Source organism: Nuphar pumila, chromosome 5 (assembly GCF_984573655.1).
Source record: "Nuphar pumila chromosome 5, dmNupPumi1.hap1.1, whole genome shotgun sequence".
NCBI classification, from domain to species: domain Eukaryota; kingdom Viridiplantae; phylum Streptophyta; class Magnoliopsida; order Nymphaeales; family Nymphaeaceae; genus Nuphar; species Nuphar pumila.
Window position 1 is genome coordinate 115,230,553 of NC_143253.1, and position 14,647 is coordinate 115,245,199.

A 14,647-nucleotide genomic window follows, 5' to 3' on the forward strand; every position below is an offset into this window, starting at 1 on the left:
TTAAAGATGTATTTTTGCAAAAATGGTTTGTGAAAGCCGAACACCAAATAATAAAAACTGGGTCACACTAGGGTGAGATCCAAGTCGAACTCAGGGAATGATTTTGAGAAACTTTGTATTCCAAGCAAATGAATGCTTTATTGCCTAAAAAAATTACCAGTACTGAAAGAAAATTAATTACAAACTTTAAATGTAGGTCATACTTAACTAGAAATAAAAAAAATAAAAAAATAGAAAATGGGGCTTTCGCTTTTGCTCTTTCAAGGGAGGTCCAAATCCACTTCAATACACTGCACCCCGTATGTGGCAATCACTTGCAAAAAATGAACACACAAACACAAAATGCAAAATACTACGCTAAAAGGGGTTAGCAAACTAAACTATAAATTTGTCTTGTGCAATTTCAGAAAACCTGTCAAAACTAGTTTTGAAAAAATCGCAGAACAGTATAGCAAATGAATTCAGTTCCTACTGAAAATTTGTAGGAAGAATCCTAACAAGCATAGAAACCACATCCAATTTATGAAATTGAAAAATTCTGTGTGAAATTCCCAGAACAGTTAAATGAACAGGAAATTATAGAAATAGGAAATTGCTCAAAAAATTTATGATAGCTTCTCGTATTCGATCTTGCAGTATATCAAACTAAATCAAAACTGAACAAAATTTTTCAGATTGAAACTTGATTCATCCATAAATCCAATCCACTTTACGAATTTGAATTTGGAATCTGGAATTTGAAAGCTTCAAATATCCTAAAAACAAAATGCAATATTGTGAGGAAACAAGTATTGTGATTGCTGGACCACTCTAGACCCTTTGAAGTTCACGCAAATGCCTCAGACTTCATCATCGGCATAGTTATTATACAGGAGGGCCATCCAATTGCTTATAAGAGCTGGAAGCTAAAGGATGCAGAAAGGTGCTACATAGTGCATGAGCGTGAAATGATGACCATCGTGCACTACCTCAAAACCTGGCAGCACTATCTTTTGGCTGCCCATTTCATTGTCAAGACAGATAACATTGTCACAAGCTTTTTTACAGACGTAGAAGAAGTTGAGACCCAAGCAAGCTCAATGGCAAATGTTTTTAACTGAGTTTGACTTCACTTTGAAGTATAAGGTGGGGAAGGCTAACGTTGTTGCTGACGCTCTGAGTCGCAAGGCAGAACTGACGGTTGTGCGAGCGAAGCCTTCTGAAGTTTACTTGAAGGGTGCATTGTTGGACCACATCCGCGAAGGAATGCCGCAGGACATAACAACATAACACTTGTCTCTCTGGCGCAGGTGGGAAAGACTCGGTGATTCTGTCTACGGGATGACCTACTCGTGACTAAAGGGGGATGTGTTTTTGTGCCGCGGTGGGGAAGCCTTTATCGCGAATTGCTTAAGGAGTGTCATGATACTTTATGGGTAGGCCATCCGGGTCAGGAGGGGACCTTAGCACTCCTTGAGCATGGTTACTATCAACCACAAATAAGAGATGATGTAGAGGGATATGTGCAAATGTGCCTTATCTGCTAGCAAGACAAGGGGACCAACCAAAAGGCTGCTGACCTCCTTGAGCCTCTATATATCTCAGAATGTCTTTGAAAAAGCATTTATATGGACTTTATTATTAGCTTGCCGAAGATAGATGGCTTTAGCTCCATCCTGGTGGTGGTGAACCGTTTCTCTAAATACGCCACCTTCATCCCAGCTTCCAAAGAGTGCCCTGTAGAGAAGACAATGAAACAGTTCGTCAAGCATGTAGTGAAGCACTGGGGTGTACCAAGAAGCATTATGAGCGATCATGATGCTTATTTCATGGGCAAATTCTGGCACAAAGTGTTTTAGCTACTTAGCTCTGATATGCTATTTTCAACAAGTTTTCACCCACAGACTGATGGGTAGACAGAGCACATCAACGAAATATTAGAGCAATACCTCAGGCATTTTGTTAGCGCCAATCAGAAGGACTGAGTAAAATTCTTGAACGTAGCTCAATTCTGCTATAATCTTCAGAAGAGCGAGTCTTCACGTCTCAACCCATTAAAGAGAGCCACAAGATAGCAGCCGCTGACCTCACGTACTTTAGTAGCGAAGGAGAAGTGAAGGCCATACTTTGCCTATTAGTTTATTTGAGATTGGCATGAGCAGACCGAGCTAGCGAAGACGTTTCTGCATAAAGCAGTTAAGTGAATGAAGAAGTAGGCAAACAAGCATTGTCGTCCTACTGGGTTTCGTGTTAGAGACTAGGTGTTGGTGAAACTCTACCTGAAGTACACAAGCATCTTTTATGAATGATACCACAAACTGATCAGGAAGTATGATGGATCATTCACCATCATAAAGAAACTGGATAACCTAGCGTACAAGCTGAATCTGACCCCAAACTTTAAAGTGCGCCCAGTGTTCCATGTGCGAAACTTGAAACCATTCCATGCAGATGAGGGAGATCCAGAACGTAGCGTGCCACAACACGCTCCTATCCTGCAGAGGACTCCGATAGCACAATGGGCCGAGAAGCATCTCAGTAAGATCCTTTGCCACAAGGTTAATTAGTTGGGCAAAGCGAAAAAATATTTGGTGAAGTGGGAAGAGACAACAAAGCCGATGTGAGAGCCAACATTCTGGATGAAGAGCCACTATCCAGCCGAAGTCAGGGCATACCACGAAACATATGACGACGAGGGCGACACATAATTTGAAGGGGGAGCCTATTTCCCTGCAACCTACTTTATACAGTTGTGTCTAAATTCTGTTTTGCTTTGGTTGAGTCTTGATGTAAAGTGTTGAGTCACTTGTAACTTTCTTCGGGCCACCCATGTACTTTGGTTGAGGTTGATAAATACCTTAAAGGGGGTCAGCACATATATCTGAACTGAATTGTAATGTGCCCTCGGACAAAAATGTGAATGAATGCAAATGTGAAGAGCTTTCTTTTGTTCACCCTCGTTGTGATTTCTTTTGACTGATTGTGATTTCTCTCTCTCTCTATTCTCTCTCGCTCTCTTGCACTCTCAGTTATCAAAGCTTATGCAGTGGCAAGCAAGAGATTGAAAGGCTTGCGGCGATAAGGAAGGACCGTTGCACTGCTCTTGCCTATTGAAGAAGTAGGCCCGTGACAAAGAGGGCCTCCGTTAATATTCACAGTCTCCTTTTAGTTTACTATGGAATAACATTTTCTGTATAACTCTAAACCTTGAGAATGAGATATCTTAAACAAAGATATTTGTGATACCTCCAAGTCAGATATTTGGAATTTCAGAACTAACGATCAGATTGAAAAATGGAGAACTTGAATTTGGTTCGAAGTTGATCATTTAAGGCCATCGTGGATGGTCTACATAGCTGTAGCGAGTAATCTGCCTACACAAGACGAATTAAAAAGAAAAAATTTTCTTTTCCCAGTAGGTGTCACATTTACAAGTTGAGGAGGACTCTCACTAACAATATTTTTCCATTGCAAGTTAGTAGCAAACTCTAATTAGAAAGATATATTGAGAAAATGTGAGTTGAGATCTCTTAATTCATCTTGACTTTCTAAAATCTCTTGGTAGTTTTCCTGAACTCATCAATCTTTATAGATAAAGATGTCGGGATGTTGTTTTTAATATGGTTGGCTGGAGAATTTAGACAATTCAGAACAAAATTTGTCCATAATAATGAATCTTATAGCATTTCAAGATCAAAGAAGTAAATATGGGAATTTTGTTGTCAAATATTTGTAAATATTTTTAGAGCTAGTTACGCGCATTTGTTTCTTAATGTTCGGATGCAGGGGGTCCTATTGTTGAACTGTGAAAGACTCCACAAATCGAGATAATCCAGGTTTGTTTATTTTTGTGGGTGTTGGTTCTTGGTGTGAAATCTGGTTGTGCTGTTTGAAATGCTAGAGGGGATATTCTCTTCCTCAGTGGCTGTTATCTTAGCCATGACATATTTTTTCCTGAGTTTCTGTGGGGAAGTCTCCTGCAGTTTTTGATATGATCACTGGCAATAAGTATGGTTTGTCTTACCAAATCCTACTAACCGCAGTTGGATTCGGTCAGATATCAGGTAAAATCTGATCTATTGACATCCCTAAATCAATATTAGTTGTTTAATTTTGCTTGTTTTGACTACCCTTAGGTGGTGTTTGGATGCAACCACTTATCCAGATGGATGGGAGAAGCTGGGATCTATTATAGTTGATAATGTGATTTCCAAACTTAGCCCATTTAGTTGGGTAAGTGAGTGCACACAAACACCCCCTTAACAAGGTTTATGTAAGTTTTTATAGTATGAAAGATCATATATTTTTAGCATTCTAAATCAGTGAATTGTATTCATTAACATTAATCATTGAAATAGTGGCATATTTCTCTCACAAAAAACAAGACTAGCCTAACTAGGACCTTGTCTAGTTGATTAGCCAACTTGACACTTTTGCCACTTGTGAAGACCAATCTTATGCGTAGCAGGAGGGCACAGAGCTCTAGAACGAGCTTCATTTCACTCCCTAGGCCTAACTGGCTTAACTTCCTACATTAAGCCTAACTCGCACCTTTTTCAAAGGCAAAAGCCTTCTGCAACCTCTTACTCTTGGCGTCCTACCTTAGACGCCCATCCTTTTCACCTAGGGATGGCAGTGCCCTGCCCCGACTGGGGTTGGAGGACATGAAACGGGGATGGAGGTTAAAATCAAAACCCATGCAGGGATGGAGGTGGGGATGGACTTACGCTTTCCCTCGCTTCGCCCCCATCCTCGTCCCGATCCCCGACCTGCCCCGTCCCCAATCCTTCTCCTACCCCGCCCTGTCCCTAATCCTTTTTTAGGAATGGCAATACACTACAAGAAAATTGTTAATTAGCGACGGAAATTAGCGACGGATTTTTTCCGTCGCTAATTAGCGACAGATTAGCTAGAGATAGAATCTGTCGCTAATTCGCGACGGATTAGCGAAGAAACAAATTTTATCGCTAATCTGTCGCTACTTAGCGACGGATTAGCGACTAATTTTTTTGTCGCTACTTTTTATTACAAGAACACCATTTTAGCGATGGATTTAGAGAGGGAACTCTGTCGTCGCTAATTCGTCGCTAATTAGCGACGGATTAGCGACAATATATATTTCATCACGGTTTTTGTATTTTGATTTAGCGACGGCTTAGCGACGGAATGTTTCCGTCGCTAAGCCGTCGCTAAATATCGCGTAAATCCCTAATCCCATCCCTCTTTCTCTTTTTCCTGTTTCGCTGTATTGCTTCCGCCCGCCGCCCTCTCCCTCCCGCCGCCCGTCGGCTCTCGCCACCGTCCGGCCGCCACCGCCGCCTCGCCGACGATCCTCGCTGCCGACCTCCCTGCTTGGCTAGCGGCTGCGCCAGGGACTCCGAGCACCGGCGACCCGCCGCCGACCTCTTCCTCCTCCCTGCTGTTCCTCTGTGGCTGCTGCCGGGAGGTGTTGTCTCCCCTTCGCCGGCGACTCGCAACCGGCGTCCTCAGCCGCCGACGACCGACGATCCTCCCTGCAGCCACCTCTTCGCCTCCGCTCTGAGTTCCGGCGACCCAGTGGCCCCCGAGCTTTGCTCCAGGTCTCCCCCTCTCTGCTGTCGACTGCGCCGGCCACCGGCGACCTCGCCAGCCGCCGCTCCCCGTGCTTTCCGGCAGGGGGGTCGACCCCCTGCGTTTCCGGCAGGGGTGGTCGACCCCCTGCCGGAAAGGCATGGGTGGTCGACCCCCTGCCGAAAACGCAGGGGGTCGACCCCCCCTGCCGAAAACGCAGGGGGTCGACCCCCCCTGCCGTAAAGGCACGGCAGGGGGTCAACCCCCCATGCCGGAACTGCCTTCCGGCAGGGGGTTTAACCCCCTTCCCTGCCGGAAAGGCAGGTGGTTTAACTGGCTAGGTTGAGATTTAAAATTCAAAAAAAAATTTAATTATAAAAAAAAAATTCAAATCGAAATCAACTGGCTAGGTTGAGATTTAATCAACTGTGGTTAGTTAGAGTATTTCATAAATTTTTATCAATTTGTTAGTTTGTTCTAGTTAGAGTAGTTCATAAATTTTTATCAATTTGTTAGTTTGTTAATGTCTACTGGTAGTTAGTTTTACTTCAATTTGTTTTCTTGAAATCTGGTTAGTTAGAGTATTTCAATCTATTAGTCTTTTATAATTATATTTTTCTTAGATAGATTGGTATTTAATGTTCTAACAATCAGTTAGTTAGATTAGGGCTATTTGAATTCTTTATGATAGTGGTGGTTAAACGGAGTTCACATCTTTTCTAGTAAACTAATTGATTGATTTACTATTCCTTTGCTAAGTAGTTCAGATTAGAAATTGTCTATGACTTTATGTTAGTCGACTGGTTTAACATGTTATAGCTGGTTTGTTAAATTAGCATCTTCTAGTTAGATTTGGCTTAACATATATACTATTTTTCTTTTCTCTTCTTTCAATTAGTTAGAGTTGTTTTAATTTGTTTTAATTTTTTTAGTTAGTGTTTCATCTTGTTTCATGATTAGTTAGTTTGTTACTTAATTTGTTTTGTTTTTGTGCAGATTTTTCAACGGAACCAACTCGTGCTCGGCCACCTGTGGTAAGTAAATGACAAAAACAATGCAAATCGGGTAAATACCCGTGGTGAGTAAGTGATGCAAACGTATCACATGTTATTTAATTTATTGAATGCAACACTTTATTGTTCACACACTCACTTAGTTGTTGATATCTAGGACTGCTTTGTTGGAGTTCGGAGATCATGCTGAGCATGATTTTAATGTAGAAATATGGAAGTGTTCTTATTTTTGGAGTACGGAGTCCATGCTAAGCATGGTAGTAGTTAGTGAGATATTGAAGTGTGTTTGCTGCAGGTACATGTTTGCCATTTATTTGATATGAATGATTATGATGTATTGTAATGTTTGATGTAATTGTATCCATGCTTGCATGTAGTTACTTTCAATTTGATTTTGACTTCCATGTGAAATTTTATAATAAAAGCATGCTTCAAATGATTGTATCATGTCATTAATAGTTTGCACATGAAAATATTAAGTTATCAATGCATGCATCAAAATTCTTGTTATTGTTTGACATAGTATATTGCATGATAAATTTGATATTTTCTTCATCGTCGCATTCTGATTGTTTTTTTCTTAATTCGTTAGGATACTATTCGTAACATCATACGACAGAATGACTGCAAACCGTGAATGGATGTACCGTAGGATAGTGGATAATGAGTTATCGCATGAATATATGGATGGTGTCGATAGTTTTATTGAATTTGCAACGGCGAGTGTCAGTACGGTAGATCCCACAGGTCGGATTAGGTGTCCCTGCAAGATTTGTAAGAATAATCGATTTGTAGAACCTCATGGCGTTAGACATCACCTATACAGGAAGGGTTTTGTGAGTGATTATCAGAACTGGGCGTTTCATGGAGAAGAATTTAGAAACGATTTTGATGCACGGGTGAATGTGGTGCACGATAATCCATATACGAATTTGATATTTGATGCTGCAGGAACAGAACTGGGTTCTGCTATGAGTTCTAGTGATGTAAGAACTGTCGTAGATGAAGAATCACCAAACGATGCAGCTAGTAGATTTTATGATTTACTTAAAGATGCTGATCAGCCACTTTGGAACGGTTGTGAGAGTCACACTATCTTGTCTGCAGTTCTTCAACTAATGAATTTGAAGTCCGAGTATAATTTGAGTCAATCATGTTTTGACCGTTTGTGCATGATTGTGAAGAGTATGTTGCCTAAAGATGAGAAATTGCCACAAAATTTCTATCGTGCGAAAGTTATGATCAACGCTCTAGGTATGGGTTACAAAAAGATTGATGCTTGTCCAAATCACTGCATGTTGTATTTCAAGGAGCAGGAAAACGACATATCATGCCCGTCATGTGGGCATCCTCGGTTCAAGCCAAAGACAAGAGGCAATGGTAGCACGAGATCAAAGGAAGTTTCATACAAGTCGCTCCGCTACTTTCCTATCACTCCTAGATTGCAGCGATTGTATATGTCTTCAAAGACAGCTAAACACATGAGATGGCATGCAAATAAAGTTCGACACGATGAAAACAAGATCACGCATCCTGTTGACGCTGAAGCTTGGAAGCACTTTGATCGTACTCATCAGAACTTCGCAATGGAAGTGCGAAATGTTAGACTCGGTCTATGTACAGATGGATTTAATCCATTTGGGGGTAGATCAACTCCATACTCATGCTGGCCAGTATTTGTAACTCCATACAACCTTCCACCAAGCTTGTGTATGAAACGTCCAAATCTTTTCTTGTCTCTGTTGATCCCTGGTCCGACCTCACCTGGCCAAAATCTTGATGTATATCTAAGGCCATTGATTGATGAATTAAAAGTACTGTGGGATGACGGTGTTACCACGTATGATGCCCACAAAAAACAAAATTTCAACATGAAGGCCGCTGTTCTATGGACAATCAGTGACTTCCCTGCATATGGTATGTTATCTGGTTGGAGCACACATGGGAGGTTGGCTTGTCCGTACTGCATGGAGGATTCCAAAGCTTTTAGATTGAGGCATGGAAGGAAGCCTTGCTGGTTTGATTGCCATCGTCGATTTCTACCGAGCGATCATTCGTTCCGACGTCAAAAGAATGCATTTACAGCAGGCACAACTGAAATGGAAGGTCCATCCTCAAGATTGTCTGGCATAGAGATTTTAAGAAGATTGCGATACTTTCCAGATGTATTAACAGATGCCCGCAGTCCTACACCCTTCCGTGGATTTGGGAAGGAACACAATTGGACGAAAAAATCTATTTTTTGGGAACTACCGTATTGGCCGACCCTATTGATACGACATAATTTGGATGTGATGCATGTAGAGAAAAATGTGTTTGATAATGTGTTCAATACAGTAATGAATATTAAAGGAAAAACGAAGGATAATCCGAAGGCCCGTATGGATTTAAAATTAATATGTAAAAGACCAGAATTGGAACTCAAAAAGTATAATGGCAAAGTACTGAAACCAAAGGCGAAGTACGTGCTCGGACCTGATCAAATAAAACATGTATGTCAATGGTTGAGACAACTGAGATTTCCAGATGGATATGTCTCTAACATTGCTCGGGCTGTGAAGATTGACGATGGACAGTTATATGGGTTGAAGAGCCATGATTGTCATATCTTTATGCAACGATTGATACCCCTAGCATTCCATGATATGTTAGACAAACCTATATGGGGGGTATTGTCTGAGTTGAGCGGATTTTTCAGAACATTGTGCGCATCGGAGGTCATTGTATCAGATGTAAAGAATCTCGAGGACTCTGTCATCACCACTGTTTGTCTGTTAGAAAAGATATTTACGCCAGCATTTTTCGATGTTATGGAACATTTGATCATACATTTGCCATATGAACTAAGGGTTGGTGGCCCTGTGCAATATCGATGGATGTACCCATTTGAAAGGTATATGTTTTTTTATATTTGTCTCTTTAATGACAGATATTTAAAATTTGAAATGTATATTCTTGTCAGATGCATGTTCGACCTAAAAAAAAAAGTTCGTAATAAAGCAAGAGTAGAAGGCTCTATTTGTGAGGCGTACACTTTAGAAGAGATTTCAAATTTCTCATCTATGTACTTCGAACCTCATATTTCAACACGTTACACATGCCCGCCCCGTAACGATGATGGAGAACAAGTAACTGTAGCTGACAAGCTGTCGATATTTCAACGATTTGGGCATGCATTTGGTAGTTGCCGATCAAGGCTATTGACAGATCGAGAGCAAGATGCAGCACACATCTATATTCTTTTTAATTGTTCAGCGATCGACCCATACATCGAGTAAGTATATGTATATGCAACTCAATTATAAATCCTTTTATGTTCTATATGTGGATACATGGCTCGGTAATATAAGTATTTGTGGTTTGCAGACGATTTGATCTGGAGTTGCAAAGCAAAGTTTCACATCTCACTAATGCAGAAGTACAAAAAGAACGTGAAACTAAGTTTGTGGAGTGGTTGAAACAGTTGGTAAAGAAGCTAACATAAATTTTGTACTTATAAACAACACTAAGTTACTTAATTGATCGTGATCACAATAATTGTTTATGTCTGTGCGTAGGTTCGCCATGGTGATGTTAAAGATCAAGGAATATGTGATTTAGAAAATGGTCCGACCAAAGTTGTGCAATGCTACAACGGGTATATCGTAAATGGTTATCGATTCCATACAAAAGACTACGGTATAAACAAATCAACGATAAATAGTGGCGTGTGTGTCAAGGGTAGCAGCTACGGTGAAAATGAACATGATTACTACGGTGTTATAGAGGAAATAATGGAGTTGACTTACTTAGGCATGTATAACAGAGTTACAGTATTCAAGTGTCATTGGTTTGATCCAACTGCAACAAGACTCGACAAAGCTTCAGGCATTGTGGAGGTGAATCATAAATCCAGGTTTGGAACATATGAACCATTCATATTAGCCTCGCAAGCTCAACAAGTTTATTATACTTCATATCCGAGTATAAAAAAGTCAGATAGAAATGAATGGTGGGCAGTTTGCAAGGTGAAATTCAAACTATACCCCGAGTATGATCAGTTACAAGAAGATGAGTTAGCTGAAGACAGTGATTACTATCAATCAGATGATGTCTGTGACTTCGCTTATGGTCACGATGTTGCGCATGATATGCATGTCATATCTCCATTGGCTGATGAAACATTCATAGAGGAATGTGATCCAAATGATGTACCAAGTGGATGGGCAAACAATGAAGAAGAAGAAGAAGAAGAAGAAGAAGAAGAAGAAGAAGAAGAAGAAAGTCAAACTAGTGACGAGGAAGAATTCTCAAGCTAGTGAGCAAAATCTTATACTACAAACCTCTATTTAAATGCATTGTAATACTTGATGTGAGTTGTATTGCAATACTTGGTGTGAATGATTAAAAATTTTATTTCAATGTATTGTAATACTTGATACGAATGATTCGAATGCATTGTAATACTTGATGTGAATGATTTCAATTATCTGAATGTATTATAATTTATGCAATTAACGAATGATTTGAATTAGTGCAATACTTGATGTCAATGATTTGAATTATTTGAATGCATTGCAATGCTTGATGTGAATGACTTGAATGCATGTAATACTTGATGTGAATTATTTGAATGTATTGTATGACATATGTTATTTGTTAGAATATGGTTCGTGGAGGTTATAGTGGTCGCTCATCCAGTAGTAGCCAGGCTCAACCTTCATCTTCACGGGCTCCTGTGATAGGTATATCATATAACTAATTAGATGCTTGATTAGTTCAAATGCACATTCTGAGAACTTGGTGTGTATTTTTTTACAGATGATGTTGCGCCTGTACACGACCCACCTACACCAGTTGATCGCACAAGTCAACAGCCAACACAGGAAACAGGGTCTTCTCAGGCTGGCACAAGAAGACTCATTCGAATAGTGTATATCGATAATCGACCGTAAGTATTTTGTTTTCAATTATTGCATATCTTTTAAATATTTTATATTGATATTTACTGTGTAACAATTCATGTGCAGCACGAGGTTTGAGCCACAAGAAGTAGTACGGGAGATTAAGAATTCACTTCTTCAACATCTACCAGGACCAGTTGCTCAATTGAAAGAGTACCCAAAGGAGGTATTAGACAGATTGTGGTCCTCATTCATGGTATACAGTTGTTCCTCATAGTTAATGTGTTTCATATTTAATTTATTTAAGCAATGTCTACTAACTTTCTGAAAATATTTGTAGGCTTCGAATCCCTTTGCAACTACGGTGGAAGAAAATGATGCAATGAAGGTGTGGCAGAAGGTGGCTGCCAATCGATTTGCAGACATGCTGCATACTATGAAGACTGCAGCAAAAAAAGCATCTGGCGTAGTAGATGATCCATTACTGTGGAAGGGCCATGGTCCTATTACTATCAGGAGAGATTACTGGGATGAAATGTGCGATATGTGGGCGGGAGATGCATTTAAAAATCGCTCTGCGAAGGCTTCACAAAATCGATCGAAGATGCCCGAAGCCCATCTACACATAGGTGGATCTAAGACATTTGGGAGCCACCTAAAGAAAATGGTAACTCATCAATATATAATATTAATTTTATAAGTATTGTTGCAAATTTGTGTACTAAATCTTTTGTCATTTAACTTCGCAGGAAGCAGAAAAAGGAGGCAGTGTACCATATAAGGATGTGTTTGTAGAAACACATAAACGGAAGACCATGGGAGTCTTCGTATCAGAGAAGGCGAGAACGACAACGGTATGTATTAATTCTATTAATAATCATTGCAATATATATGCAAGTCATCATAATGTTATCATTAATTATTAATGAATACTTTAAACATTATTTTGTAGGAGGCATATGAGCAACAAATGGTAGAGCGATATGGCGAAGACGCTACTCAGCATCCATCATTTGATCCTACAGCATGGGTGACTGCAGCAGGTGAACCCAAAAAAGGTCGCGTGTTCGGGTTTGGGAGTAATATGAACACTTCACCAGTTATTGGTTCTTCCAGTTACGGCTCACCAACTTCTTGCGCCGACATAAGCTCCAAGCAGCCGACTATTCTTTCCGGTGATGATGTACGCGAGATCATTAATGAATCACTGAATAACTACTTCCAATACACCGTCGCCCCCTTTCTCCGAAATGAGATCAAGGCCGCTGTTCAGGATAGGGGATCTTCGATTCCAGGTCCCTCTCAGGTATAATCACATATATAGTTTTTTTGACTGTCTTAAAGCACATCTGAGCATGGTAGAATCACATATAGAGTTTTTCTAGATGCCTTAGAACACATATGAACATGCTATAATCACATATTCAATTTTTTTACTGCCTTAGCACACATATGAGCATGATAGAATCACATATATATATATATATATTTAACTTTTTGTCTGTCTTAGAGCACATATGAGCATGATAGAATCACATATAAAGTTTTTTTGATTGCATTAGAACACATAAGCATGTTATAATCACATATTCAGTTTTTTTACTGCCTAAGAACACATATGAGCATATTATAATCACATATTCTGTTTTTTGACTGCCTTAGCACACATATGAACATGCTATAATAACATATAGAGTTTTTTAACTGCCTTAGAACACATATGAACATGTTATATATCATTTATGATAGAATCACATATAAATTTTTTGGCTTTGCCTGCCTTAGAGCACATATGAGCATGCTATATTCACATATTCAATTTTTTTACTGCCTTAGCACACATACGAGCATGATCGAATCACATATATAGTTTTTTGCCTGCCTTAAAGCACATCTGAGCATGGTAGAATCATATATAGAGTTTTTTTATATGCCTTAGAACACATATGAACATGCTATAATCACATATTCAATTTTTTGACTGCCTTAGCACACATATGAGCATGATAGAATCACATATAGAGTTTTTTTATTGCCTTAGATCACACATGAGCACATGATAGAATCACATATAGTGTGTAATTTATTTCATTATATTTTGTTTATCAATACTGACTGTTCTTTTCTTGTGTAGGCTGCTAGCGATAATCAGGGTAGTGGAGCTGAAGGGACAGATAAAGACAATGAACAAGAAGACGCACAAAATCTTGGCGATGATTAGAGGACTGTGTTGAAGAAGTTCTATTTTTTTTATTTTTCCTAATTGTAATTGTTGAATTGTAAATAATTAAACTTCTGAGTTTTAAGGTGGAAAGATTAATTATTATAGATACTTGTTATATGAATTTTTTTGTGTGGTTTGTTTTTTATTTACAGGAAATATAAATTGTATAGGAAATATAAATTGTACAGTTCTCGGTAATTAATTTTTAAATAATTTTTTTTTGATTTTTTTTCGTTTTTGCGACGGATTAGCGACGGATGATTCCGTCGCTATTCATATTAATCTAGCGACGGCTTAGCGACGGAATTAAATCCGTCGCCACGTCGTGGTCGCCGTTTAGTACCGGCGGATTGGCGACGGAATATAGCGCTCGTTATTCCGTCGCAATTAGCGACGGACTTGGCGACGGAATTATTCCGTCGCCAGTTAGCGTCGAAATATTCGCGACGTAAGCATACTGTCGCCGCGTTGTCGCTAATCCGTCGCTAACATGGTTAGCGACGGATTAGCGACGGATTAGCGACGGAATGTGGTCGTCGCTAATCTACTGCTTTGTTGTAGTGATAGACCAAGGGGAAACAGGACCCCACCCTGCCTCGCCCTGTTTGAACTAGGAATGGAAGACATGAAAGGGGATGGAGGTTAAAATCAAAACCCGTTCGGGGATGGAGGTTAAAATCAAAACCCGTGCAGGGATGGAGGGCATAATTTTAAGACGCGGGGGTGGAGACCTTGTTAGCCGCCCCTGCCCCGGTCCACTGCCATCCCTATTTCCACCACCTCAATGTGGTGTGGAAAATCAAGCACTAAAAGGGAGACCTTAAATTTTGTTTCTCTTGCTTAGAACATGATGCACTCCACGGCCTCTACATTTGTATCAAAACTACTCGCATCAACAACTCCATCCCCATCAATGAGGTTTATGTTATAAGTTTTATTATGACAAAAAATAAAATGATTGAAGATACATAAAAAATCATGGATTTAAAATAAATTTT

The 14,647-nt window shown here is 39.7% G+C and overlaps 1 protein-coding gene across 1 annotated transcript; it reads left to right on the plus strand.

The window, feature by feature from the left end:
- Positions 1 to 6,537: 6,537 nt before the first annotated feature.
- LOC149838254 (uncharacterized) lies at positions 6,538 to 13,714 on the plus strand. Its single transcript, XM_090007641.1, has 4 exons — positions 6,538 to 6,563; positions 11,185 to 11,266; positions 11,343 to 11,472; positions 13,560 to 13,714. Exons 2-4 carry the CDS (start codon positions 11,188 to 11,190, stop codon positions 13,657 to 13,659), a joined length of 309 nt encoding a protein of 102 aa, XP_089863767.1. The 5' UTR covers positions 6,538 to 6,563; positions 11,185 to 11,187; the 3' UTR covers positions 13,660 to 13,714.
- The last annotated feature ends 933 nt before the right edge of the window (positions 13,715 to 14,647 follow it).